General features: G+C 57.5%; 4 protein-coding genes across 8 annotated transcripts; 2 read left to right on the forward strand and 2 right to left on the reverse strand.

The window, feature by feature from the left end:
• The first annotated feature begins 2,272 nt into the window (after window positions 1-2,272).
• On the forward strand, window positions 2,273-5,101 carry CPSF4L (cleavage and polyadenylation specific factor 4 like). Of its 2 annotated transcripts, XM_005530723.2 has the most exons (7): window positions 2,273-2,562; window positions 2,924-3,073; window positions 3,309-3,404; window positions 3,506-3,599; window positions 3,842-3,884; window positions 3,993-4,178; window positions 4,587-5,101. In XM_005530723.2, exons 1-7 carry the CDS (start codon window positions 2,460-2,462, stop codon window positions 4,653-4,655), a joined length of 741 nt encoding a protein of 246 aa, XP_005530780.2. In that variant the 5' UTR covers window positions 2,273-2,459; the 3' UTR covers window positions 4,656-5,101. The 2 variants fall into 2 exon arrangements, with proteins under 2 accessions (XP_005530780.2, XP_087921430.1); XM_088065304.1 differs by lacking the exon at window positions 2,924-3,073.
• Window positions 5,102-5,237: 136 nt separating this feature from the next.
• MTNAP1 (mitochondrial nucleoid associated protein 1) lies at window positions 5,238-8,166 on the reverse strand. 2 transcript variants are annotated; one of them, XM_014259409.2, is made up of 4 exons: window positions 7,177-8,166; window positions 6,796-6,903; window positions 6,283-6,399; window positions 5,238-5,812 (listed from the first exon to the last, which is right to left on the reverse strand). In XM_014259409.2, the coding sequence occupies exons 1-4, from the start codon at window positions 8,162-8,164 to the stop codon at window positions 5,784-5,786; spliced, it is 1,242 nt and encodes a 413-aa protein (XP_014114884.2). In that variant the 5' UTR covers window positions 8,165-8,166; the 3' UTR covers window positions 5,238-5,783. The 2 variants fall into 2 exon arrangements, with proteins under 2 accessions (XP_014114884.2, XP_087921423.1); XM_088065297.1 differs by lacking the exon at window positions 5,238-5,812 and having other exon boundaries at window positions 5,821-6,399.
• A 1,934-nt stretch (window positions 8,167-10,100) lies between these two features.
• VCF1 (VCP nuclear cofactor family member 1) lies at window positions 10,101-16,026 on the forward strand (the record flags this gene model as incomplete). Its single annotated transcript, XM_005530684.3, has 3 exons — window positions 10,101-10,199; window positions 13,888-13,950; window positions 15,379-16,026. Coding segments are annotated over 3 exons (399 nt in total), but the record flags the coding sequence as incomplete, so codon positions are not given.
• Window positions 16,027-16,541: 515 nt separating this feature from the next.
• Window positions 16,542-24,535, reverse strand: COG1 (component of oligomeric golgi complex 1). Of its 3 annotated transcripts, XM_088065290.1 has the most exons (15): window positions 24,158-24,535; window positions 23,738-23,982; window positions 22,874-23,055; window positions 22,455-22,625; window positions 22,230-22,383; window positions 21,853-22,063; window positions 20,982-21,743; window positions 20,621-20,767; window positions 19,638-19,799; window positions 19,269-19,396; window positions 18,737-18,845; window positions 18,161-18,270; window positions 17,998-18,073; window positions 17,607-17,645; window positions 16,542-16,724 (listed from the first exon to the last, which is right to left on the reverse strand). In XM_088065290.1, the coding sequence occupies exons 1-14, from the start codon at window positions 24,518-24,520 to the stop codon at window positions 17,628-17,630; spliced, it is 2,838 nt and encodes a 945-aa protein (XP_087921416.1). In that variant the 5' UTR covers window positions 24,521-24,535; the 3' UTR covers window positions 16,542-16,724; window positions 17,607-17,627. The 3 variants fall into 3 exon arrangements, with proteins under 3 accessions (XP_087921416.1, XP_005530781.2, XP_087921415.1); XM_005530724.3 differs by lacking the exon at window positions 17,607-17,645; XM_088065289.1 differs by having other exon boundaries at window positions 16,542-17,645.
• Between the last annotated feature and the right edge of the window lie 418 nt (window positions 24,536-24,953).

Here is a 24,953-nt window from a genome sequence, read left to right on the forward strand (position 1 = left end):
CTGCTGTGGCCTGAGTTCCTGAGGGGTGACATGCAGGGGGGACCTGCTGCCCTGTGCTGCCACCAGCCCCAGCCCTGTCCTGCTGCCATCCCCGGCTGTGCTGCTGGCACCTGCCACGCCCGAGCTTTCTGTGCCCGAGGAAGCGGCAGAGCTCCTGCTGGCCGGATCTGGCTCGGGGCTGGGACCCTCGGGCCAGGCGGCTCCTGCCAAGGGCCGGCTCTGCCAGCGCTCCCCTCTGCTCCCCGCAGCCGGCCAGGGCTGGCTGTCCCTGCTCCCACGGGCTGGGGGCCAAGGGGTGCCCTGGGGGGTTCCCGGCCCCGTGGGGCTGCCGTGGCCCTGGATGATCCCGGGCAGGTCACTCCAATCCCGCAGCCAGCTTCTCACAGCTCAGCCACTGGGGAATGGGGCTCCGCCAGTGCTGGGAGTGACATTCCCTCGGATGGAGCTGGGCTGAGATGGGGCAAAGCGCCAGGAATGGCCCCACAGCCTTTCCCTGAGCACTGGCCAGGCTCTCCTCGCTGGAGAGAGGGAGTGATTTATCCCCCTAAACATCTCCCAGCTCTGGGAGGGGCTGGGTGCCCCTGTCCACCCAAATGTCGCTCCCTGGAGGAGCCAGGGGTGCGGACAAATGCTGTGCCACAGCGGGGACACAATGGGGTCCTGTCCTGTCACCCCGGGCAGGGGACATTGGGCCATTGTCTGGGACAGGGAGAACAACAGCAGCTGCAGCTGGAGGCTCTGAGCTCACCAGGCTGGCTCTGCCCTTCTCACCGTGCCCCCCTGCCCTCTGCCAGGGTCCCATGTCCCACCCCTGAGCCAATGATCCTGGTCACCGCCACCTGGGAGGTCACCAGGCTGCTGGGGGACAGCTGGCTCCTCTTGTCCCTTAGCGATGCTGTGGCTCAGAGCAGTGAGGTTTGGTCCCTGGGGTTTTCCCCCTTTGCTTCCCGGGGACGTGGGGTGGGGAGAAGCCCTGGGGTGACACTTTAGTGGCCGCCTGCCGCTGTCACTTGGCCGCCCTGATCTTTGTGACGCCTGTCAGCTCCAGGCTGGGGCTCGGCAGTGCCACACTGCCACGAGCTGATGGGGCAGAAAGTGTGTGTGAGGCTGCTGAGCACAACCGGGACACAGCCCCGCTCCACGGGACAGGGAACGGCCCGGGGACACCGCGAGGCAGCAGGGACAGGGACAGTGCCGTGTGTCCTACCGGGGAGTGACACCAGTGCCGGCCGCAGGGAGCCAGGCTGCACCCCCGGCCTCCCCAAACCCCTCGGTGGGCGTCTGTCACATCCCCGGGGTGGCACCTGGGCTGTCCCACAGGGCTGCGGGTGGGTGGTGGGTGCCCAGCACCCTGCAGCACCCAGGGGCAGCGCCCTGGCAGCGCTGCTCCAGTGCTTTGATGCCAAGTGACAGAATGGGAGCAGGGCTCCATCGGCCGTGTCAGCCCACCGCGCCCCGGGCGCCGAGCGTGGCCGCGGGAGCCGCGTGATGGAGCAGGGATGGAGAGCTGGGATAAATCCTGGGGCAGGGATGGAGAGCTGGGATAAATCCTGGGGCAGGGATGGAGAGCTGGGATGAATCCTGGGGCAGGGATGGAGAGCTGGGATGAATCCTGGGGCAGGGATGGAGAGCTGGGATGAATCCTGGGGCAGGGATGGAGAGCTGGGATAAATCCTGGGGCTCTGGGAATGCTCCGGAGCCCTGGTCATGCCCAGAATGTGCCGCTGGAGCCTGGCACCCGTGAAAGCCCCAAAGCAGGGATGGAAGGGGTTTCTGGGCAGCCCAGTAGAAGTGTCCATGCCTGGGGATGGAACAAGAAGGGTTTAAGGACCATTCCACAAGAAACCATTCTGTGATTCTGTGATTTGTTGGGATGCAAGGTGTGACCCCTTCCAGGAGCCCAGGGATGTGGGTGTGCCCTGCCAGGCCTGGGGCTGGTGCTGCTGCGCCCTGAGCGGTGCTCACAGTGCCCAGAGCACACCAAAACACACCCAGCATCCATCCCGTGCTGTTGGAATGCTCAATCCCAGCACTCTGGCCAGATTTGTCTCCATTTAAGGCCTGGAAGTGAGGGGTTAACCCAGCTCGCAGCCAGCCCCAGCCGCGTTTTCTGGAGGAGAAGCAGATGTGGGAGCGGGGAGTGAGAGGGGCTGCCTGGGGGTGAGCTCCCCAGCTGTGGCACCAGGCAATCAGGGCTGCAAATTGGGATCAGATGTGGGCAGCTTCCCCCTCTAAATGCAGCACTCCAGGGCTGCTCGGGCTGGTTCTGCTCTGCCTGGGGAGGAGAAAGAGGAGGGTATTGGAGTGCTGCTGGGTTCTGGGGTGGCTGCAGGGACCTCCGGAGCGTGGCACTCCCTTTGGAGAGAGGTGTTTTCCTTGGGGAGCTGTTCTTCCCTGCCTCTTTCCTCGCCTCCTCCCCTGCCTGTGCCGGGCTGGAGCGGGCTCTTCCCCGAGCAGGGATGATGCAGGAGCTGGTGGCTGGCGTGGAGAAGATCAGGTTTGACTCGGAGGCTGACGTGGAGGAGCTCGGAGCTCGACCCCTGCCCTTCCTGGGGGTGGACAGTAAGTTGGGGATAGGGCTGTGGGGTCTTTTGGAGTTCTCGCTGCCCTCCCACACCACCTGGGTGGTTTTATCCTGGCTCCAGGCATTCGTCCCTCAAGGATGGCAAAGCTGTCCGGGAGTGCCAGAGTCCCCAGTGTGGTCCCAGCACTGGGGGTGGCAGCTGAGGCCCTCCCCACCCTGGGGCAGAGGGGACAGGCTGTGACAGGGGTGTGCAGGGACACAGGGGACAGGCTGTGACAGGGCTGTGCAGGGACACAGGGGACAGGCTGTGACAGGGCTGTGCAGGGACACAGGGGACAGGCTGTGACAGGGGTGTGCAGGGACACAGGGGACAGGCTGGCTGTGACAGGGCTGTCCCAGGTGTCCAGGGCCACCCCCAGCCCGGCGGGGCCAAGCCCACGGTGTGCAAGCACTGGCTGCGAGGGCTCTGCAAGAGGGGCGACGGCTGCGGCTTCCTGCACGACTCGGATGCCAGCAGGATGCCCGAGTGCTGTTTGTACTCCAAGTTCGGTAGGTGCGGGGCTGGGCATCCCAGGGAGCCTCTTCCCACCCCTCTTGTGTCCCTCGGGCCTGGCCTGGAGCAAGCGGCTGGTGCCACCTCCTGACTGCGCCAAGAAGTGTCACTGTCACGCAGCCAGGGTCCCCCCAAACCTGGCAGTTCCCAGGGCACCCCAATTCCTTCCATCCAGCCCTTCCTTGAGCGATTCCCGCGTTGTCCCAAACACCCCACACCTTGCTCCGACAGGTGAGTGCAGCAACAAGGACTGTCCCTTCCTGCACCTCGATGCCACCGCCAGCACCGTGGGCTGTCCCTGGTACGACCGAGGCTTCTGCAGGCACGGTGAGCTGGGAGGGGGCAGGGGCTGGAGCCCCGGGGAGGATTCGTGGTGCCCAGTCCCGGGGTGATGCCGTGTCCCTCTGAGCGTCCCCTCTGCCTGGCAGGTCCCCTGTGCAAGTACAAGCACACCAGGAGGGTGATGTGTGCCAACTACCTGGTGGGCTTCTGCCCCGAGGGACCCAAGTGCAAATTCGTGCAGTACGTACTGGGCAGGCTGGGGGGGACTGGAACGTGGCTGGGGGGAGGAAATCCCCTCCCTGAGGTGGCTGTGACCCTTGCAGGGTCAGGGACAAGGACACAAAGGGTCTGAATTAAACAAACCCCACACCCAAGCTGTGCTGCTGGCAGCGGTGGGTGGCTAGGGGACAGCTCCAGGGCACCCCTGAGGGGCTGTGGGGGCACCTCAGGGAGTAACTGCCTGTCCTCTGTGTCCCCTCCAGCCTCAAGGCCGGGCTGATGACGAGCAGCACAGACCCAGCCAAGGTGAAGCTGTTTCCCCTGTGCCCACGGGGGTGATGCCCCAGCTGTCCCCCAACTCCTGTGGGGCAGCAGTTGCCAACTGCCCCTCCTGGCCCCTTTTTGCCCCCCCAGGAAGCTGGATATCCATGGGAGCTGGTACAGCGGGATCTGGCTGCTGCAGAGGAGATGGGAGGTGAGGATGTGCCACCCAAGGAGCCACCTCCACGTGGCACCCAGCACCTGGCAGCTCCTCTGTGGGACACCAGCCGCTGCCCCCAGAGCCCACAGAGCCTGCTGGAAGGAGGAACCTGCTCCAAGGTGAGAGATTTTGGGGAATGGGAGGGCTGGGAGCAGCGGTTTCACCTTGGAGGGGGAGGATGAGGGGCAGCAGGTGCTGTGGGGATTCCCAAAACAGCCTCTTTGACTGGAAATGTCTTTTCCCTGTGTTATTTGGCCCTTGGAGCTGGGGTGGGAACCAGCAGGGGAAGGGGTTTTGGTGAGAACCCTGGGAACAACAAATCCTTCTGGGTCAGAGGTTGGGGGAACAACAAATCCTTCTGGGTCAGAGGTTGGGGGAACAACAAATCCTTCTGGGTCAGAGGTCTGGTGTTGGAGGTCTCAGAGCTGTTTCCATGATCCCATTCCATTGGAAATGGGGTCAGAACACACGTGTGGCAGTGGCTGATCCAGCACAAACCGTTCCCAAACCATTCCCTGTGCCCCCAGAGCGGATCAGGCAGTCCCTGTGCCAGTGAGAGCGGGAGGACTCGGCTGGGAATGCTGCTGGGAGAGTGACTCCAGCGCTGCCACACCGCTCAGGGAAGGAGGACACCACGGAACACGATGGACACGGCACCGGGGCAGCGGCTGGACTAGAAAAGGCAGCAGGGTTTGGCCAGCACCAGCTCGCAGTTGGCACAGGCAGCACAGAAATCACTCCATGCCACGGCAGTCACAGCTGGCTGCTCCCCCTGGCACTGCTGGCTGTGGGCAGGCTGGGGCAGCTGCAGCATTCCCGAGGTTTTCAGGGGTGCAGGACTGGCTGGTGCCAGGATCCTGGGCACAGGGGTGAGGATGTGCTCACCCCTTGGGAAAGGGGCACACAGCACCACGTTTCACGGCACAACCCAAGCAGGAAAGGAAAATCCACACAGGTTTTTATCGCTGGTGAGAGTTTTTGGTGCAACACCTCTGTCCACAGCACTACTGCACTCTGCAGAATAAAGAGCTCAGACTTTTAATTCTTGGCTTTTTGCCCTTCGTGCCTGCAACATGACCAACCCTTTCCCAGACATGTCTGGGGATGGCAGGCTCCAACTAGCACTCCTGACTGTCCTGGTTTGTCTGCTGCAGGCACGGGTTTGCCCTCTGGGCACAACAGCTCATCCCTTGGAGTTTTCTTCCCCAGAATTAGGGCGCTGTGGCCTGAGCTGCTGCTCCAGCGCCTTCACACAGGTCCTGGCCAGCCCCACCAGTACCAGGGGTGAGTACAAACTGGGCTGGGCGAGGCACAGCTCTGAATTTAAAGGGAATGAGTCCTGGGGTTGAAGCCCACTCTGCTACAACACTCAGCTACAGCAGAATTGTCAAATTATCTCTAATGACAGCTCATGAGCTGTTGTCCCATGTCCCAGAGAAGGGATCTGGGACTCTGCAGCCTCCAGGAGCCCTCCTGGAGATCTCTCAGGGTGCCTCTAATGCTTCTTCATTTCACTACTCAAAGCTGCCTGACGCATGGAGAGGTGACCACAGGCCGTCCCTGTCACCTCCCTGCTACACCAGCTGACCTGCAACGCAGCCCCTCCTCAGCTCCAGCCCCAGCCAGGCCCCTGCTGCTGGCAATTCCTGCTGGGATCCTGGTCCTGGCTGCTCTGCAGCCTCCCAAAGAGCTCTGGCTGTTCCCTGGGTGCTGCTCCAGCTCCTTCAGTGATATTTTCGCCAGCGGTGCTGCTCTGGAAAAACGAGGAGAAAACCATTGCAGTGTCAGCAGAGGGATCTCTTTGGGGGCTCCAGCTGGGGTGAGGAGCCCAACTGCAGCTTCTCTGTTCATGTGCTGCAAGGGGGAACCACCCAAACACCAGCAAATCCCTTGCCATTTGTCAGGAAATGCAGGGAACAGGAGCTCCTGTTGGAATATCTCCTCCCTCTGCAGGCTTTTCCCAGTGCTCCTGCCACTCCTGGAGCTCTCCAGGGAAAAGCTGTGAGTCAGCAACTGCTATCAGCACTTTTGTTAACTAAATTCCTCTCCCCACCTCGGGAATCCTGCTCTCTGAGCTCTGGTATTAGTCTTGAGAGAGGAGTATTTAAATAATTTAATTATTTAAATTATTCCCGAGCTTTAATTAACAGCAACGCCAAACAGGCTTTCCAAGTGCTGCAAAAGGAAGGAGTCCTGAAACAGGAGATTCCAAGGAATTCTTACTGAGGTGCTGATAGTTCCAGCCATAGCTGAGCAGGCAGTACCCAGCCAGGAGCATGGAGATTCCAGCAGGTCCCCCCTGCCTCACGTGGATGTATTTGGCACAGTAACTTCTCCAGGCTGTTGGGAGAGAAAGGAAAGGGATAAACCAAAGGCTGGTCTTGGGGATTTGCTGTTTCCACGCAGCTTTACAAAGCTAAAATGTTGGGGGTGTTTGTTTGTTCCCAGAGGGCAGGGATAGGTGGGAAGGAGTTCCTTGTGAGGAGGGTGAGGCCCTGGCACAGAATTCCCAGAGAAGCTGTGGTTGCTCCTGGATCCCTGGAAGTGTCCAAAGCCAGGCAGGACAGGGTTTGGAGCAACCTGGGACAGTGGAAGGTGTCTGGATCATCTTTATGGTCCCTCCCAAACCATTCCATGATCTTTGCTTTGTAAAGATCTGGACTGGTTACCTGGATCAATAAAGTAAATCAGGGAAGTGGGATGGATGGATCTGCCCCAAGAGCCAGGAATTCTCACCTCTCTGCACTGCTCCCAGCAGCCCCTGGGGAGACAAGTTGCAGGTGCTGATCCAGGTGTGCAGCTCCCCCAGCCTCACCTCCATCAGGGGTCTCTCCCAGAGGGGACCTGTGGGGTGACAAGTCACAGTGGTCACAGCAGGGGAGCTGCTGTGTGGTGTGGAATTTGGGATTGGAAAAGGAGAGGGAATCACCTCTCCCACAAAGTTTGGTCTCTGTCAGCTCCAGCCTCCATGAAAACATCATCCATGAGCTTTGCAGGCTGGAGGAGGCCCAGTTAAACCTCCTTGGATTCTCCTGGATCCTTCCCTGGGCAAGCCCAGCGTGTTCCCTACCCCTCCTCTCCCATTCCAGCAAATGCCAGCAGGGAGACTTTCATTACCTTGCTGGCCCTGTGTGAAAGCACCCTGGGGTACCTCAGCAGCGATCCTCACATCCTCGTGGAAACGCTTCCCTGGCAAAATCCTCAGCCCTTCATAATCAGGATACAGCTCTGGAAACCACTCCAAGCCAGAGGCCCGGGCTGAACGGCGGGGCTGGATTTTGGGGGTGTGGAGCAGAGCCAGCTCCGGGGCTGTGCCCAGGTTCACGATGGGCTGGGAGGCTCCCTGCAGCTGCTCCCCGCTGTCCCGCGGCCTCTGCAGGCTGCTGAGCTCATTTCTGGATGTTCCCTGGCCGTGACCTCCCAAAGCCTCTGTCAGTGACAGACGGAGGAGGTTCCTGGGATGCGAAGCAGACACGGGGGGTTCAGATCCCACCCCAACTTCCAGGTGCCCCCGCTCCTCTCCCGCCGTGGATTTGTCTCTTCCCCCCCGCTGGCCCAGGTCACCGAGGCCATTTCTGCTCTCGGGGGGCTCTGCAGGTGCCTTTGTTGCCTTTAAACCGCTTTTCTGTCCCTTGGAGCTCCCGCTCCCCACGGCTCCCTGGCTCGGAGTCTCCTTGCTCTTGGATTTTTGGGCGGTTTTGCGGCGCTGCGGGTGAGGAGCGGGGCCGGGCTCCGTCCCTTCCCCGCTGCTCCCCGCTGCTCCTGCCCTGCCCCGCGGCTCCTTCTCCCGGAGCACCCTGGCGCGGTTCTTGTGGATCACCACCTTCACCCCCTTCTGCAGCTTCCCGGGCACGTCCCGCACCTCCTCGGGGTGCAGATCCAGGCTCCGGGCCACGTCCCGCACGGCGCGGGAGGCGCTGCCGGTGGCGGGGCTGGGCTGGCGGCTCCTTCCCTTGGCCGATGGCGGTGCGGGGGGCGGGCGGGCGGCTGAAGCTGGTCCCGGTTCCGGTGTCGGTGGCGGTGCTGCCCTGCAGTGCGGGAGGTGCGCGCGGAGCCGCTTGAAGGGCCGCTGGCAGTGCGGGCACAGCTCCGGCCCCGCCGCCATTACCGCGCGTACTCCCGCCCCTCACCCGGGTGACGTCACAATGGCGCAAGCGCCGTATCGCCCGCCCGCGCGGCGCTCGCTGTGACGTCACAAAGGCGCAGCCCCGCCCGCGCGGGCGCACGCCCTGACGGCACGGGGGCGAGGCGGCGGCGGCGGAAGCGGCGCTCGGGGCCGGGCAGGGCCGCCCTTCCGCCCCTCACCGCGGCCTCCGGCCCTCACCGCAGCCTCCGGCCCCTCCGCGCCGCCTTCCGCCCGCCCCGCCGCGCTCCGACCCGCCATGAGCTGCCGGCAGGCGCCGCCGAGCGAGCGGGGGGCGAGACAGAGGTGGGCGAGGGCAGCGCGGCCTGAGGGAGGGCGGGAAGGAGGGGCCGCGCTGAGGGGAGGGGGCTCGGCCGCTCGGAGCGGCCCCGGGGGCGCCGCGCGGGGAGGGCTGGGGAAGGGGAGAGCGGCCCCCCGAGCGGTGGCAGGGCTTAAAGGGGTCGGCGCGGAGGTTGGGTGCCTCCGGGAGGGCGAAGGGACGTGGGGGATGCGGAGGATTCGGGGGAGATTCTCGGCGTGCTGGGGGAGGAAGCAGAGGGATCGTGGAGTGGCTGGGAGCTGGGTGGAGGTGAGGGATTGTGGAGACAGGGAATGGGGTGAAAGCCTTTCCCATTCCAGCCCTGCCGTGGCAGGGACGCCTTCCACAGCCCAGGGTGCTCCAAGCCCTGTCCGAGCTGTCGAGGTCACTGCAGGTGTGGAGGAAAGGAAGGATCCAGAGGCAAAGGGAGGAATATCCCTTCCCCAGAGCGTGTTCCAGGACAGATGGACAGCGTTTGGTGCTGTGATCCCAGGGATGGGGAGCAGGGAGGCAGCTCCAGGCTGTAGGCGTGGGCCAAATCCTGGCAGCTGAGGCTGCTGCACAGCCTGGCTGGAAGAAAGGAGCCAGTTATAAATACCTCCCTCGAGTCTGTTTTGACTCATTCGAGCACGGATTAATTTTAGGCACACCAAAACAGCTCCATCGTGTGTTGTTTTTTGTTGTTTTTTTTTTTTTGAGGCTGATGAGATCGTGGCTGACTTGTCACGTTTGTACGGTGGGGAGAATCGTTTGATGTTTGTGTAGGAGTTCTGGGATGCTGCTGGGGATCAGCTGCTGTGGTGGTGTCACAGAATCACACAGTGGTTTGGCTTGGAAGTGACCTTCAGTGTCATCCAGGGCCACCCCCTGCCATGGGCAGGGACACCTTCCAGTGTCCCAGGGTGTTCCAAGTCTTGTCCAACCTGGTCTTTGAGGTCTTCCCTTCATCTCCTCTAATCTGGGAATATTAGCACCACCCCCACCCCATCATCCTCCTCCAGACTCTGCTTTGCCTTGATGCCTGCAAAGATTTGGATAAAAATTAGGTTAAAACCTGTACCCCAGGTGTCATGAGAGAGTGGTAAATACATCAGAAATGGAGAGGAGCTTGTTTTCCACGAGATGTTTCCTGACAAAACCTTATTTCCACAGGGGAAATGCGATTGTTTTGGAATGTGACTCCATTCCAAGCACTGTCAGAGTGGAGAGACTAAAGAGTCGTTGTGGGGTGATGTGAGAGGTGAATAATGGGAAATGTGGTCACTGCCACTCATCCCAGTGCTGTCCCCAGCCTGTCAGGTGTCACTCCGAGCCCAGGGATTATTTTTAGATGTGCAAGGCTGACAATTGTTAGATGAGTTTATTTGGAAGGATGGATTTAATGTGAGTCCCTCAAACTGATAGGAGACATCTTGTGAGTAACAGGATCCTTTCCTCTGTGCCCCAGGCAGCAGCTGAACGGGGAACGTGAGAGTCCCCGGCACCTCAGGGGTCTGGAGACATCCTGCATTCATTTATCAGGTGTTGCTGCTTTTTTGGGTGCCTGCAGAGGACAAAGCAGAAGGTAGATCAGTGAGCTGATCATTTATATTCTCCTGCAGGAAGAGGAGAAGGAATGGCAATGAAGATGATGGTCACGTTCCCCAGACCAAACGTAGCACCAGGAACACTGTCCTCCAGGACTCGTGGGACACTGAGGTGAGAGCCTTCCCAGGAAAATCCAGCCTCCTTCCATGCTGCATTTCAGCAGCAGTTGGAATATCCTGTGCATTTCTTTCATTTTTGTTTCATGGCTTTGTGTTTGAGGTCGTGAGGTTTGACTTGGTGACATCAGAGATTGAAATCAGGATTGAATCAGTTTGGAAATCAGCATTTCCAGTGAGCCTGGTTATCCCTGGCCTGAAGATTTCTGGGAAGAAATTCCAAATCCTGCTCTGCAGCACCCAGGGAAATAATTTCCTGCTGTTTCTGGTTTTGCTGTGTGGGATGAGCTGTGACCAGAGCTGGGGAGATGCTGAGGGTGGATGTGACCCTGTGCTCACTCTGCCTGACCATCAACTTTGCCTTTCCTTACAGTCAGGTGATTTTCTGTGGGAGAAAGACAAAACACATTCCAGGCAGGCCTTATCTGATGTGGAAAAAAATGCTCTCGTAGTGCTGGTCAGTTTAAGCAAGACTTGTTCACAGCTAAAACACTCAAACTCAAAACTCTTTGTGTTTTTTCTCATATTTTCCATGATTTTTTTCTGTATGTGGAATAAACTCTCTTATTTTCTTACCCCTCACCAAACAGGTGTTCCCTCTGTGCAATTTGAGATTTTTTTTTCTTAAAAAAAAAAAGAAATTGCTGATTTCCCAACTGCTGCCAGATTTCCTGAGATGTCACCTGGGTGAATCACCTGAAAATTCACTGTGAGCAACGTCCTTGTGTTGCAAAACATTCATGGAAAAGAGGGTGCAGAGCAGAGACTCCCTCTCTGAAGCTAATGAAATGAATTAAATTAATTTCTTTGAAAGTTTTGGAAATATCCTTGGCTTTTTAGAGCCTCCTGACTTTGAGGGTGGATTGTAATGAGCAATTACAGTCTGAATTATTACAGAACTAACCCAAACATTCAACTATTAATTGTACTTGGGAGAAAATATTTAGTTGCTGTGTAACTTTGAGCTCTTTTATAATCTGGAAACAGTTTCCAATGGATATTTCTACGTTTCTGTTGCGAGGGAGACTCTCTCTTAACCTGTACAAGTAGATTATGTGTTAGGACACTGCTGGAAGTGCTCTAAGAGCTGCTGTCCATCATGAAGGAATTCTCTGGGATGACAACTGCCCCGTGCTGCTGTGTTTTCAGGAGGGAGAACTTTGCATTTTGGGGTTGTGCTGGGGAGAAGCAGCCCCGGTTTGTTGCCATCTGACACTGAATCACTTGTCCAACAGGTCAAACCCCTCCGTGTGTGTAGAGTAGTTAAAGGCTAAAGCAGCTTTGTGGCGGGAGGAGGACGGATTTAGTGTGGAACAAGGGATTGAAGTAGGAGTAATGAAATTAAGGATATCAGGAAAACCCCCTGATGGTGAGTGGCAGAAGCACCTTTGCTTGTCGTGTAAACACCTGGTGTTTGGGCAGAGCCACTAAAAGCAGGACTGGCAGCGGGCTTGTGGCCACACAGGAGGGGTGGCCTCAAGCTGGCCTGGTTTCCTGCAGGGGAACAGCACGGGCAAGGTCACTGCTCAGCCTAACAGAGACACTGCTTCTTGCATGCACTTGCCTGGTGAAAGTCTGGTTTTAACACATCAAACCCTGCTGTGAGGCAGGGAGGAGCTCTCAGTGCTGAGGAACGTGGACAAAGCTCCTCAAACGGCCCCATTCTCCAGCAAACAGAATTCCCAATGTTTTCTCCTGATGAATAGAGCTTTTTCTTTTTGGGGTTTTTTTTTTTTTTTTTTTGGCTTGTTTTCTTGTTGGATCCCTGAACTGAGCATGCTCAGAAATTCAAGCCACGAGATTAAATCTGTATTATTCCAACATTTGGTTAAGGACTTCCTGTGCCAAAGGGAGAAATCCTCGTGCTCACCGTGCACAAGTGTTTCAAATTGGTGCCGCTTGGAAAGTCTCAGCCAGTTTGGAACACTTGGATTTAGTTTCCTGATATTTTGCTGTGTGCAAAGACACCTCTTGCTGGTTCAAAATCCCCACTGGTTTTGGGATATTCCCTGGGAAAGGGGGAATGGGAGCAATTTGTGACTTCCAAGAGCACGTGAGAGTCTCTTTTCATCGCAGGGCGTCTCACACCTGCTTTTTGTGAAACATTACCTAAAGTCCTGATTCCTCTGGCCTGTTTTGGTTCAGACTGGCTGTTCCCTCTTGCAGAGCGAGGCTTCTTTGAGAACACAACCTCAGGATGGCAGCTGCATTTTAAACAGGACTTGGCTTTTGGCAGGATCTCTTCCCACTTTTTTTTGTCTTGCACGTTTTGCTCTGGAGAACAAGGTGAAGGGAGGTTTTTCCTTATTGGCAGTTCAGAACTGGGCTGTTCTGTGATCCCTCACTTTGAGTCCCACTGCTTATCCAAATCACATCCAATTCCAAAGGATTTGCTGTTTTGTCCCTCTGGATTGTCCTTTCACCCAGGACAGGCAGCACCCCAGCTTTCACAGGATGGAAACAGATTCTCTTCAGTCTCCATCAGTGCTGCTTTTTGGCCAGTTGCTGTAAGGATTTGCCATTCCTGCTGCTCCTGGAGGAGCCACTCCCAGGTTACAGCCACCCTGAGGGTGACAGAAACCTCTGCTCTGGGCTCAGTCCATGGACAGGCACAGACACGGGGCTGGAGCCACAGCCAGCGTTAAACATTAGCGAGGCAGAGCCTTTGCCACGGAATTTCGCTTCCTGTTCAGCCTGTGCTCTCTTTTCCAGGAGCTCAGCTGGGTTGTTTGCCCTGTGCTTGGTTAGAAATCCATTGCTGGTTCCTCAATCAAGCCAGGAGAGGTTGGAGTGGATCCTCCAAGGGGATCCTGCTCATGGGAATGCTGAGATTCCCAGCTGTGCTCTGCAGCCTGGGGAATCACCACTGCAAACCGTTTGCTCTCATTTTCTGAGGGAAGGAAGCGAGTCTGAGTGTTCTGGCTGACCCTTTCCTTCCTGAACAACTGCTGCAAACCCAAATTTCTTGTAGTTCCTCTTTGTTCTGGCCTGGATTGAAACATCACCGGGTTCTTGGCAGGGATAAGATCTAAGTTCTTGTCCCCCAGTGTCCAGGGAAGGGCTGCTCTTCAGTTCCCACTAAAACCAGATCGTGGCTCTGTTCAACTCATCTTGGAAGATGTTGAGAGCAGCAGGGGCTGAGTGGCTCTTTCTCCAGTTCCTGTCACGAGGGATTGTCTCAGATCTGCACATTTAACAGAACATTTGTTTGTTTTAAAACTTTTAAAGTGTGATGTTAAAGGTTAAAGAGCCCAGTAAACCTTGAAGATGCCCTCTCGATAGTTAAAATATTCATAAATGTCACTGGGCTGCTTTCCTTTGCCCCTGTGAAGCTTTGTTGATGCCTGTTTTGCTGACTTGATGACTTTAAGGATTCTTTTCTTGTCTGATTGTAGTCCAAATGCGTTACAGAACGTGCACCACAGCCTGGGGACATGGTAGGTGTTCCGTGGGATGTGGGCAGTGCTGAAGGGGTGCCAGTGCTAGTGAATCTTTGCCTTAGAGAACTGGAAATCAAGAGGGTCTGACAAACCCCATCTGTCCCAGGACACGCTGCCAGCTTCACAAACCTCCCAGATGCACAAAATAATCACTACTAACAGCTGGAAAATGCCTGTTGAGATGTGAAACGTGAGCAGCAAGCGAGGCCAGGTTCTCATTTGGATTTTTACCTTGATTTGCAGAAGGTGACTGTAACGAAGCTCACTAAGGAGCGCAGACTAAAAGGAAACAAAGTGTCCTGTGCGGTGGGTTTCTCTCCGAGGCTGCTGTGACCCCTTCCAGCATCGCGTGTGACTCTTTGTGCTGCTCTGCAACAGCAGCTGCGCTGCCCAGCACCACCCCCAGCTCCTCCCTGTCCTCCCGGGGCTCTCTCCCTCTCTAGATTTAGGAAGAGGAGCTGGTTGCTCCCGTAGTTCCATCTGCGCTCCCTCGGGAATGACCCCGCTGTGTGTTTCTCTCTCCTCGCAGCCCGGGGCCCTTGGCTTGGCTTGCTGTGCTCCCACAGAGCTGAAGCATTTTTGGTGCTTAGCGAAACAAAGGAATTTGTCAGGGTTGGATGGTCAGGATCGATGGTGGATCAGAGCTGGGGGGGAGGGTTGTGTTCCACCCCAAACATCCGCAGTGCCTCCCTGGGCCCTGCAGCACTGCTGGGTGCAGTTTGTACCACTCCTGATTTACTCCAGGTGAGGCCCTTCTGGAAGTGGTGCTGACTGGTAAATCCCTGAGGGTCCTGTGAAATTTGTCCTCTTCTGCTGTGGCCACAAAGCTGTGACTTCTGTGGCTAAATTCTTACAAAAATGTCTATTTTTTTAGCTGCTGTCACTTGTATGAATCATTTATGGGGTGGCAGAGTAGCCACTTGCTGATTGACTCACCCAAATATTTGCAGATCACACAAACTAAAATATTCCATCTGGAGCTAATGGAACCTTTCCTTAGCAACCCCTGAAATGGTGTTTTCTGTCTTTGAATCCCTTATGATGATGGCAAACGCTCTTCCAGCCATTCCCATGAAATGTGGTTGTCCTAAATGCTGGCAAATGAGCCCTGGCCTCTTATTCCAATCAAATGCTGAGTTCTTTTTGCTGCATGAGGAATTCCTTGGTGCCTGTTGCTCTTTCACAGCCACGTCAAGTAAATTGGTGTGGAATTGCTATGGAACACTTCCAGTTAACCCTGCCACAGAGAACTGGGAGTACTTGATGTTAGGGTGTTCAAAGACTTAAAACTGGGTGTTGTGTGCATTTCTTTCTCACAACCTCTTGCTTTGGATGCTTCAGATCTCATTTGAGGATTGCCTTGTAGGAAAATGCTTTGCATGGTGCCTCCCTCAAACCTCTGCCCTGCCTGCCTGGGAATGTCATTTTCCAATTCTCGGATCACTGCAGCAAACTTCACTAGTGCAAACGTGGGGTTGGGGGCAGAGCTGGAGGGTTTAACTGGGAAGGATTGAAATGCTGGAACATCCTGGAGGTCACTGAACTCTGGGTGAAGGCTTTGTCCCTTCAGCTCTGTGACACTGGTGTGGGCAACAACAACCTCTCCGTGCCAAGGTGGATTTATTCAGTCCATCAGGCTGGGAATGTGGAAGGGAGGGATTTATCCTAAAGGTTTGTTTCTGTGGGGTGACGAAGAGGTGTCTGATGTTGCTGTTCACCCTCTGTGTGTCCCAGTCCTCCAGCAGTGACAGTGGGAGCAGCAGCAGCAGCAGCTGTAGCAGCAGCAGCATCAACAGCCCCGACAGAGCAGAGTCCAGCCTCAACCCCAGGATTGCAGGATCCAGCCCTGTCTCTTCCCAGCCCTTCCACGAGCAGTCTGCACTAAGCCAAGGTCCTTACTTCCACATCAACCAGATCCTGAAGGAAGCCCACTTCCACAGCCTACAGAGCCGGGGACGCCTCCCTACATGATGACCCAGCAGCTCCCTGCCTTCTGTGAAGGGACAGCACTGTGTAGATTTGATATTTCAACTTCAAAGTTTGTTAAAATGGAATTGCACAAAATTGCCTGTTGCCTTTTCAGTCTATATTTGAAATAACAGGTTAACAGGAGATTGTTTACTTGTGGTTTGCTGCACTATTGCAATGCAAAAGGGGCTTTGGAGCAATTTTTATAGGATTCTTTTTGGGGTGGTTCTAAAGTACGTGGCAAGAGGAGACTGAGGAGTCCACATGTGTGTTATAGGATTGCAAACTGTCCAATTCCAATTGACTGCCTAATCTGTTTGTTAGCAAGTTGTTGCTTTCTGTAAAGTTCTCTTAAGCGTTCCTCTTCAGTTTTATAAGTCTTTTTTTAATTTCAATAAACTAGTTAAAAAATGATTTGGCAACATAATTTTTTGAGCATTTAGAGTTAGTGAGAATAGGAGCAGCGAGTGCAGGTCCTTTAGGCCTGGGAGCTCCCACCCAGCTTGGGATGAGTTCTCTCATGAGCTTCACTGCTGCAGGACTGGAAGGGAAATGTGAAATTAGAGCCAGGACAGGTCGGGCAGGTGCTGCAGGGGCCACTCAGAGCAGAGTGGTGGTGCCTGGAGGATACAGGTGTCCTACCCTGCTCCAGCACCCCTTTCCAGCTCTGAAATGTTTTCTCTTAGTGTGTAGGTTGTTTTGGCTGGGTTTTTTTTATTTTTTTATTTTTTTTATTTCTTTAATTTGATTTCAACAATGTAAGGATAGGAGGTGAAAAAGCAGCTCCACCTCTGTTCCAGCAGCCAGGGGACAAGGACAATCCAAGCTGTGCCTGCTTGCCGTGACACGCCCTGCTCTGCCTGAGGATGGGAAGCCCTGACAATCCCGGAGGTGTCACCGCTCCTGCCAAGGGGACAGAGAGATCTCAGTGAAGACAAACACCCCGAGCAGGTTTATTGTTTGCTGCCTCACTTGGTCATGCCCGAGAGCCAGCCCAGCTTGAAGAGGGACGGTGCCGCCGCGTCCTCGTCGTCGGTGATGAGCTGCCGGAACAGGGAGCCCGGGCGCGCCGCCTCGTCCTCTCTGGGCAGCACAGCGGCTGCAGCCTGGCCCTTTGGGGACACAAAAGTGACTCTGACCACCACAGCACCCCCGGGGCTCCCTCTGTCCCCTCAGCAACACGAGCTGCCAGCCGGAGCCGCAGCCGGAGCGGTGGCGCTGCTGGGTTAGTGACAGACACGCACGGGGCCACCTCTGGGGGCTGCTGGTGGCAACAGGCACTTGGCAGATGTCACTCAATGCTCACAAAACCCCTGAACACTCATCAAAAACCTCTGAGCAGCAGGGCAGGGGCTGCTGCTCTCACAGCAAGGGATCACAGCGTAGTAGAAGCACAGCTGGTGCCCTTGCAGGAGCTTTTTTTGGAGAAGTGCAGATTTTAACCTCTCCAGAGGAGTTTTAGCATTGAAGGAGCAAGCATCTGTCAGGGATCCTGGGATGTGGCTAGCACAGGACACGGGTGTGCTGAGCACAGCACAGCAGCTGAGGGGAGTGACAGAACGAGCCAGACATCACTGCACACTTCTATGCTCTAGTCCAGGTGAGCTGTGAGAGGTAAGGAATACCTTCACTGGGAAGTTCTGGGCTTTCAAACACCCCTTCTGCTGGGTCTGGCCCTTAATGGCTCTGAGTAATGGAGAGTTGCAAATTGAACATCATCTCAAATGACACTGGTAAAAAACCAGGCTTTTGACAAGACTCAACAACTTGTCCCAGTTGCCAAGACCACAAGAGATAGACTGGGCTGGTAATAAGTAAAGGAAATATTAATTGCTGCTTCCCACAGCAGTGAGGTATTCCTTGGCTCTCACCCAGCACACAGAGCTCCATCTAAGCAGATGTTTTAAACTGGGGGAAACGGAGCAACAGAGAGATTGGCTGCTACAGCTCAGCAGCAGGAGAGCAGCAGGACACTCCTCACACAGCTGGGGTACCTGGCCAGGCCTCCTCGGGGGTTACAGGGCAGCATCCCACTGGAAAGGAGTCCAAGCATTAGCTACTGTCCTTCAGCCTTTCCTGCAGCCCTATTTAATGAGCTGTCTCTGATGCATTGCCCTCAGCCATGTAAACCCTCACTGCCTGCTCTGCCACAGAGCACTGGCCCCAAACCCACGGTTTTGGGCAAAGGGGGGGGTTTTGGAGGGTCCTGGAGAAATCCCCCCCATCCCCTGCTGTGCTGCCATAATGATTCCTTTCACTGAAAATAAAAAATCAGGTGAAATAATGTTTGGCTCTTTTCTTCTTTCCCCACAAAGTCGAGTGCTGGGGGGGACAATGAATACTGGGAAAATATTCCTATTTTTACAGTTCAATTCAAACACCAACCTGGACTCTTTCTGTGCTCCTGGCACTGGACTTGCTCTTCCGTGAGCTCGACATGCTCAGTGGCAACAGTCCAAACCTTAAGGAATGGAAGAAAGAAATGTGGGAAATGTGGGAAGCAGCTTCCCAGAGGCAGGAGAGCGCCTGGAAGAGGCGGGTGCCTCACCTGATCTGGCTGGATGCTAAGGGCAGGATGTTGTGGAGCTCCTGCGAGCTCAGAGCGCTGCCCCTGCTCGTGTACTGGTTCTCTGTCCCAGTCAGCAGGCCAAAGAGAACCTGGAAGGCACCAGAAGCTGCTTGGATTTGGGGAAGAGATGCTGGAAGACACCAGGAGCTGTTTGGATTTGGGGTTCCTGCAGAGTTGACCCCACAGTACGTGGCGAGTCCACTGGCACACCATCAGCACTGAGCTTGACCATGAAGTGTCTCCCTTCCCCCTCCTAACTCTTGTGTTTAATTGTTCCCACAGCTGAGTCCCAGACCTGTTTCAGCACTCCTTAACCCGATTAGTGTTGCACAGGCTGCAGTGAATCCTGTTAGATAAAGTTCAGCCAGCCCCACACGCGGGGCCGTGCAGCCGGCTCAGCCAGCTCCTCTTATCTGCAGCTGGCACTGAACGCTCTTCCCCCTTCCAAGGAAGTGCCCGTGCTTATCTTGAGGCATTCAACAGTTTAAAGGCACCTCCAGCTGCCCTGCTGGAGGCATTTGCAGCCCTGCTCCCTGCTCCAGCCCTGCTCCCTACCGAGGTTCTCTGCACCAGGCGGTTCAGGTTGCTGTTCAGGTGTGGGGTGAAGACATCCAGGTCGAAGGGATCGATGTGTCCCTCCAGGAAGTCGATGACCTTCTCAATGCTGCAGGCAGAGCAGAGGGCTCCTGTCAGGGGTGGCATCCTGGTGATGCCAGCTCTGAAGCAGCCAAGGATTTCCTGTCTGGGGTGACTGAGCAGAACAGGAATCACTTGGCAGAACAGCAGCTGCCCCAAGGGCTTCCAGCTCCTACAGGAACCTGCTCCCCATGGTACCCCCAAGGCTGGAGCTAACACAAGGCTTTAACTCTTGGCTGGAAGCTTAACTGCTTTAACTGCTTTCTCCAGGGGCATCCTCTGAGGGTATCCTACGGACACGAGGAGCGGGACCAGCCCACTGCCTCAGCCCCTGGCCACAGAATCCCACCCCTCCTGTGTTCTGAGGATGAGCTCGGTGTTTGTGCAGCTTGCGCTGTTTTAGAGCCCCCCAAGCACTGCTGGAGGATGTGAACCCCAGAACGTGCCATACCCAGAGTCCTGCTTGATCCTGCTGGGTTTTGTGTCCTCGCTCTTGGCTGTCAGGATGATGCTGAGGTACCTCAGGTCGTAGAGTAACTGCAGAGCTCTGCTCTGGGTCAGGGGGAAGCTGTCCGGCCTCTGCAAACGGGACAGGCAGAAATGGGGCTCCCCCTCGGCCCAAGGGGGAATATTTGAGAACACCAACCCCAAGGCACAACCAGAGTGTGAAACCTGGTGTCTGCTCCCCTTCTGCCTCAGTTCTGGGGGAGGCAGGGTGGGTGTAAGGGTGTCCCCTTCCCAGCTGGCACGGACAGGTATTTTCCGTTCCAGGAGCTGGATGTGTCCCTGCATTCCCAGCTCCCATCCCACACCCAGGTACCTTCTCCTGCTTCTGCTCCACCAGCTTTTCATAGGCAGCCAGCACCTCTGCCATGCAGCTCCTCAGCAGCTCCTGCAGCGTCACCTTGGGCAGGGTGTGCCCACCCACCCTGTTCACCTCCTGGCACAGGCTGAACAGGAGGCACTGCGCGTGCCACGAGGGCTGCGCGGGAGAACAGAGGTTATTTGCAGTTGCTCTGCACGCTCCATTCCCTCCCACATCCCTTCAGGTGGGTGGTGGGAGTGTCCCACTTCCTCAGCAGCCACAAAGCTCTGCCCCACAGCTTGTATCTCACAGGGTCTGGTTTACTGACACCCCAGATTTTGGGTTACAGCAGCTCCCAAAGTCCCAGGACTTTACCAGACACTGAGTGCAGTGAGAACTCCTTGTGCATCTTCTGCCAGCACAGACCCTGCTCAGCCTACCCACTCCCTGGGGCTGTTCCTCCCTTGTCTCCTGGGCCTCCTGAATTCTCATCCAGCTGCTTTTGCCCTCAGATAATAAAATTTACTGGATAAATTTCACTGCATTTCCATGTCCAGCCCCTCCTGTGCTGTGCAAACACAGAACTCACTCCAGGCCTGGCCCTCCTCCCTCCTGCCACCTGCTCTGTCCCTCTGAGCTCCTTCCTGTGCCACCACCACACCCTTGGGAAGCCACACGACTTCCCTGAGGATTCCACAGTCCCACTGCTCCAACTGTCCTGCAGTGCTTTCAGCTTCCATGGAATCTCTCCCCTGGGACCTCAGTGTTTAAATCAGGCCTAAGTCCTCCTCTGGCTCAGTTTTAGGGGATCTGGGCCAACCTTACTCACAGAGATAAACAGCGACAATGACCCATTTCCTTCCCCTGACCTCTGTCCTCACGAGGTGAGTATCTCAAAGAGCACCAGAGAGTGTTTGTCCTGTGCTTGTGACACCAACCACCCTCCCCAGCAGCTCAGCGAGTGCTCCTGGAGCGCCGTGCTGGGCTGTTCCTCATACCTGCACAGGCAGCCGGATCTTTGACGTCACGCTGCTCCCAGACTCGGTTTCCTCCTGGATTTCAATCTCATCCCAGTTGGTGGCCGTGGCCAGGACAGACCCAGCTGTGTCGAGCAGCAAAGTGTGGGTGAAGCACTGAACCAGACCCTGGAGCACAAAAACGAAATCCCCGATCACAGGATGGTTCTGCCAGGCCCAAAGCCAGCCAGCCCACCCTGCCTGTGACCTGCTGCATCCCTGCAGCTCCCAAAGTCAATCTTCCAGACACCATCCCACTGGAGCCACCCCTCTCTGCCCAGGGAGCCCCAGCAAGGGAACCCTTCCCCAAAACGCATCTCTGAGGAGGAAAACCGCTCCTTACTTTGGTGACAGCCGAGCTCCAGAGCTGATAAGCCAGCAGGCTCTGCTGCAGGAGCTCTGCCTTCACCCCCTGCCACTTGGCCAGCTCGGGGGACACTTCCTGGGCTTTGCCCTTGCCCAGTTTCTTGGCAGAGCGCGGCTCCTTGGGCGCCGAGGCGGCGCCGCCCGCCTGGCCCAGCACACAGCGCTGCAGGTGAGGGCACAGCTCGGGCAGGGCCTGGCACAGCCTCGCCATGAAGAGCACGGCGTTGAGCTTGGCGTCCCCAGGGGTGTCCAGCCGGCTCTGGAGCTGCTCCCGGACGCAGCCCAGGAGGTGCTGGGTGCAGGCGACGCAGCGCTCACGGAGCAGCCCCTGCACGGTGCCGGCGTCGGCGAAGCGGTCGAAGGCGGGGCGCGCCGGCACCGCCGGCTCCTTGGGGACAGAGTCGTCCCCGGGGAGGTAGGACAGGACATCCTCCAGCCTGGCCTTCAGCTTGGAGTCCAGCGTGGAGCAGAAGCTCTGCACGCACGGGGTGAGCGCCTGAGCCTTCATGGCCAGCCCGCTCCGGGCGAAGGGCCCGCGCTGCCCCACGCTGACCCACGCCGCGTCCCCGGGCAGGTCCCCGGGGCTCTCTGACCACAGGAACAGGGCCACGTTGTGTTCCAGCTGCATCTGCTTGCTCAGGGCACTGCTGCCGGCTTTCACCTCCAGTTCCTGCAAGGCTACAGCCAGCAGCTCCTTGGAGCTGCCTGAAATGGAGTCAAAGCCTTCTTTGGTCAGAGTCTGCAACAGAACCAGGAGAGAAAACGTCAATGTGCCACTTAAACACAGCCTCAGCACGCTGTGGGCTGGGTGACACAACAGCTGGGAGTGCCCACAGCACAGCACCCACCTGCAGCCTGTCCAGGAAGAGCTGCTGCAGCAGCTCCTCCCAGAAGGACACGGGCCTGTCCAGCAGGCGCCGGCACACGGCCTCCCAGTTGTGGCGGCTGGAGTCGCTGGACAGCAGCTCCCACACGGCGTCACGGATCCCTGCCAGCCCCTTCATGCTCTTCACGTACACCAGCAGGGTCCTGACCCCTGTCCTGATGTCATCACTGCACCTGGAGGTGAAGTTTCACCTCGGTGAGGGGGGCGAGGCCCTGGCACGGGTGCCCGGCTGCTGGCTGTGCTGTGCTGCCTCTGGCTGCTCAAAGGAGGGGGAAGGAAGAGGAGGATGAGGGGATGAGGAGGAAGTCAGCCAGGCTGGGATTGCCCTGGCCCACTCACATGTTGATCCACTGCTGCAGGGTCTCCCTGAGGTACTCCTGGCTGATGGGGTGTGCCAGGGTCCGCAGGGCCGGCTGGAATTCCACCACGGACTCGGGCAGGTACTTGAACCAGCTGCTCAGCTTCAGATCCTCCTCCAGCACCCCTCCTTTCCCTGGAATCCCAGTCAGGGATCAGCCCAGGATCAGCCTCCTGCCTGCACACCTGGGCAGGGGCAGGGCTCACCTGCGGGGTTCTGGCCCGTGGTGCTCTCCAGGGTGGAGAAGAGCAATCCACAGGGCAGGGCTGGGTCTGGGGCCATCCCCTCGGGCACGGTGTAGAAGAGAGCGTGGGCCTGGTACAGCGTGGTGGTGAGCAGCTCCATCAGGGAACACACCTGAGCTTTGATACCTGCACCTGCAGAGAGGTGACTTTGAGCCGAGGCAGCCCTTCAGCACAGGTCAGTGGCACCAAGAGAAGGGCTGGAGGGCAAAAGGACTCAGCCTCATGCCCCACCTGCTTCCCCATTACAGCTGGGCTTGCCCTAAGCCCTTGAGAACTGTTAAAAATTGTTCATTTATCTGTTAATTGTGCTATTTGGCAGTGTCCCTGCCACCATGAGATTCACAGGAACCACCCATCCCTGCTCCCCCCGTGGCACTGACCGTGGTGGGGCTGGTTGAGCAGCTGCTGGATGGCCAGTTTCCTGGCCAGCAGGAAGTCAGCCAGGGCCTGCCGTGGGGAGCTGTCCTCCAGCAGCATGATGGCACACAGAGCTTCTGCCACCGCCTGGTCCGAGCCCGTCCGGCAGCGCAGCAGCGCCTTGCTCTCCTGCAGGATGGTGGATCTGCCACGGGAATCAGCTGGGAGTCACTGCCTGAGCCACGCACTCGGCTGGGCTTGTGTGCTGACTGCCAAAGTGCTCCTTCTTCCAGACTGTCCCAGTCTGGAAAGTGCCAAAGTGCTCCTTTTTCCAGACTGTCATATGGATATTACAGGACCCCCGAGATGGTTTTTGTCCCAGCCTCGTGGAATGGTTTGGGTTGGAAGGGGTTTCTCTAAATCCCTGTCATTCCTGTCCCGTCACCTGATGGAATCCTCAGGATGTGCTTCCCTCACATCCCTCTTTCCCTGCCTGCCGGCCCCCAAGGGCATTCCCAGAGCTCCCGGCTTTGACACCTGCCCCAGCCCCGGGATCCTGCCTGGGGCTGTCCAGGGGCTCCAGCTGCAGCTGCCTCTTGGGACAGGTTGAGAATTCTCCCACCTTGCTGCAGCCGATTTCTGTCCTGCCTTCCCTGGGCTGCGTCTGAGCGAGTGCCTCGGGCAGGGAACGGTTTGGGCTGGGAGGGAACTTTAGGATCAAGCAGCTCCAAATCCCTAGAGCAGGCTGCCCCAAGTCTCATCCAGCTCGCGGGACGAGGCGCTGGGACACTTCCAGGGATGGGACAGCCAAAACTCCTCCGGGTAACCTGTGCCAGGACCTCACCCCCTCCTCACCCAGCCCTTCCCACGCCCCGTTCCCGGCGCACCTGAGGTGGCTGGCAGCCGCCACTTGCCGCAGCAGGATGGGGAAGCGGGCGAGGATGGGGCTGGAGCGGGCTCGGGGGGTGTCCAGCTGCAGCTGCCGGCGCAGGTGAGCCCCGAGCAGGTGGAGCCGGGCCGCGGGCAGGTAGCGGCCCCCTTCCACAGCCCCCCACACCTGCTCGGGAACCTCCAGCAGCAGCTTCAGCTGCGCCGCAGCCCCGTAAAAACTCTGCTGAGCTGGGGGGTGAACCTGCAGAGAGCACACGGGGTCACAGCGAACACAGAGCGGAGAGGAGGAGAAGGTGGGAAAAGCGGCCAGAGGGGGAGAAGGGACCAAGGAGGGAGATGGAGTGCGGGAAAAAGAATGGATAGAAGCGGGGAAGGAATGCAGGAGGGACTGTGCGGGTACCCCCGGTGCTCCTCACCGTGCCGGCGGGGCCGGGCCGGGCCGAGCCGCGCTGCAGCCCCCGCACGGCGCCCAGCAGGCGCTCGGCGCTCCGCCGCATCTCGGCGATGGTGTCGGCAGCCTCGATGAGGTCGCGGTAGCGCTCGCCCACCATCTGCCGCAGCTCCTCCCGCTTCTGCTCGATACCGGCGCGGAGCCGCCGCTCCACCGCCCGCAGCTCCGCCGCCGTGTGCGCCTCGAACAGCGCCTCGGCCTCGGCCCCGCGCGCCGCCGCACCGGCACCCACCGCACCGGCACCCACCGCACCGGCACCCACCGCACCGGCACCCACCGCACCGGCACCCACAGCGGGCCGCACCCCCGGGGCCGCCATGGCCGCCATCTCGGCACGGGAAGGGGATGGCGCTTCCGGGCGTCACCCGCGGGGCGCCGCCTCCATCTTTGTGTCGGGCACAGCCGCACCACAGCGCCGTTGTCATGGCAGCGCCTCCATCTTTGTGTCGGGCACAGCCACATCTGGGGCTCGTTGTCATGGCAGCGCCTCCATCTTTGTGTCGGGCACAGCCGCACCACAGTGCCGTTGTCATGGCAGCGCCTCCATCTTTGTGTCGGGCACAGCCGCACCACAGTGCCGTTGTCATGGCAGCGCCTCCATCTTTGTGCCGGGCAGAGCTGCGTTGCCACAGCGACACGGCCAGAGGGAGAAAACGCTGCTTTATTTATTTTACTTAGTTTGTTTATTTATTTAATTGCGTTTTCTTTTACTTCCCCGTTTCCCGGGTAACAGGTCGGGCTCCGCGGCCTGCGGGTGCCGC

Source organism: Pseudopodoces humilis, chromosome 21 (genome assembly GCF_049639895.1).
Source record: "Pseudopodoces humilis isolate 2021_Gansu_Grassland_sample_001 chromosome 21, ASM4963989v1, whole genome shotgun sequence".
NCBI classification, from domain to species: Eukaryota; Metazoa; Chordata; class Aves; order Passeriformes; family Paridae; genus Pseudopodoces; species Pseudopodoces humilis.

Excerpts from the sequence above, each read along its gene's own strand:
- CPSF4L (XM_005530723.2), top strand. The coding sequence starts at position 2,460 with ATGATGCAGGAGCTGGTGGCTGGCGTGGAGAAGATCAGGTTTGACTCG. Across the intron at positions 3,074-3,308 it reads CTGTTTGTACTCCAAGTTCG|GTGAGTGCAGCAACAAGGAC; the intron begins GTAGGTGCGGGG and ends TTGCTCCGACAG. Across the intron at positions 4,179-4,586 it reads AAGGAGGAACCTGCTCCAAG|AGCGGATCAGGCAGTCCCTG; the intron begins GTGAGAGATTTT and ends CTGTGCCCCCAG.
- MTNAP1 (XM_088065297.1), bottom strand. The coding sequence starts at position 8,164 with ATGGCGGCGGGGCCGGAGCTGTGCCCGCACTGCCAGCGGCCCTTCAAG. Across the intron at positions 6,904-7,176 it reads TTTCACACAGGGCCAGCAAG|GTCCCCTCTGGGAGAGACCC; the intron begins GTAATGAAAGTC and ends GTCACCCCACAG. Across the intron at positions 6,400-6,795 it reads GCTGGGAGCAGTGCAGAGAG|CCTGGAGAAGTTACTGTGCC; the intron begins GTGAGAATTCCT and ends CTCTCCCAACAG.
- COG1 (XM_005530724.3), bottom strand. The coding sequence starts at position 24,520 with ATGGCGGCCATGGCGGCCCCGGGGGTGCGGCCCGCTGTGGGTGCCGGT. Across the intron at positions 21,744-21,852 it reads TCTTCCTGGACAGGCTGCAG|ACTCTGACCAAAGAAGGCTT; the intron begins GTGGGTGCTGTG and ends GTTCTGTTGCAG. Across the intron at positions 20,768-20,981 it reads GGAGCTCGGCTGTCACCAAA|GGTCTGGTTCAGTGCTTCAC; the intron begins GTAAGGAGCGGT and ends TTTGTGCTCCAG.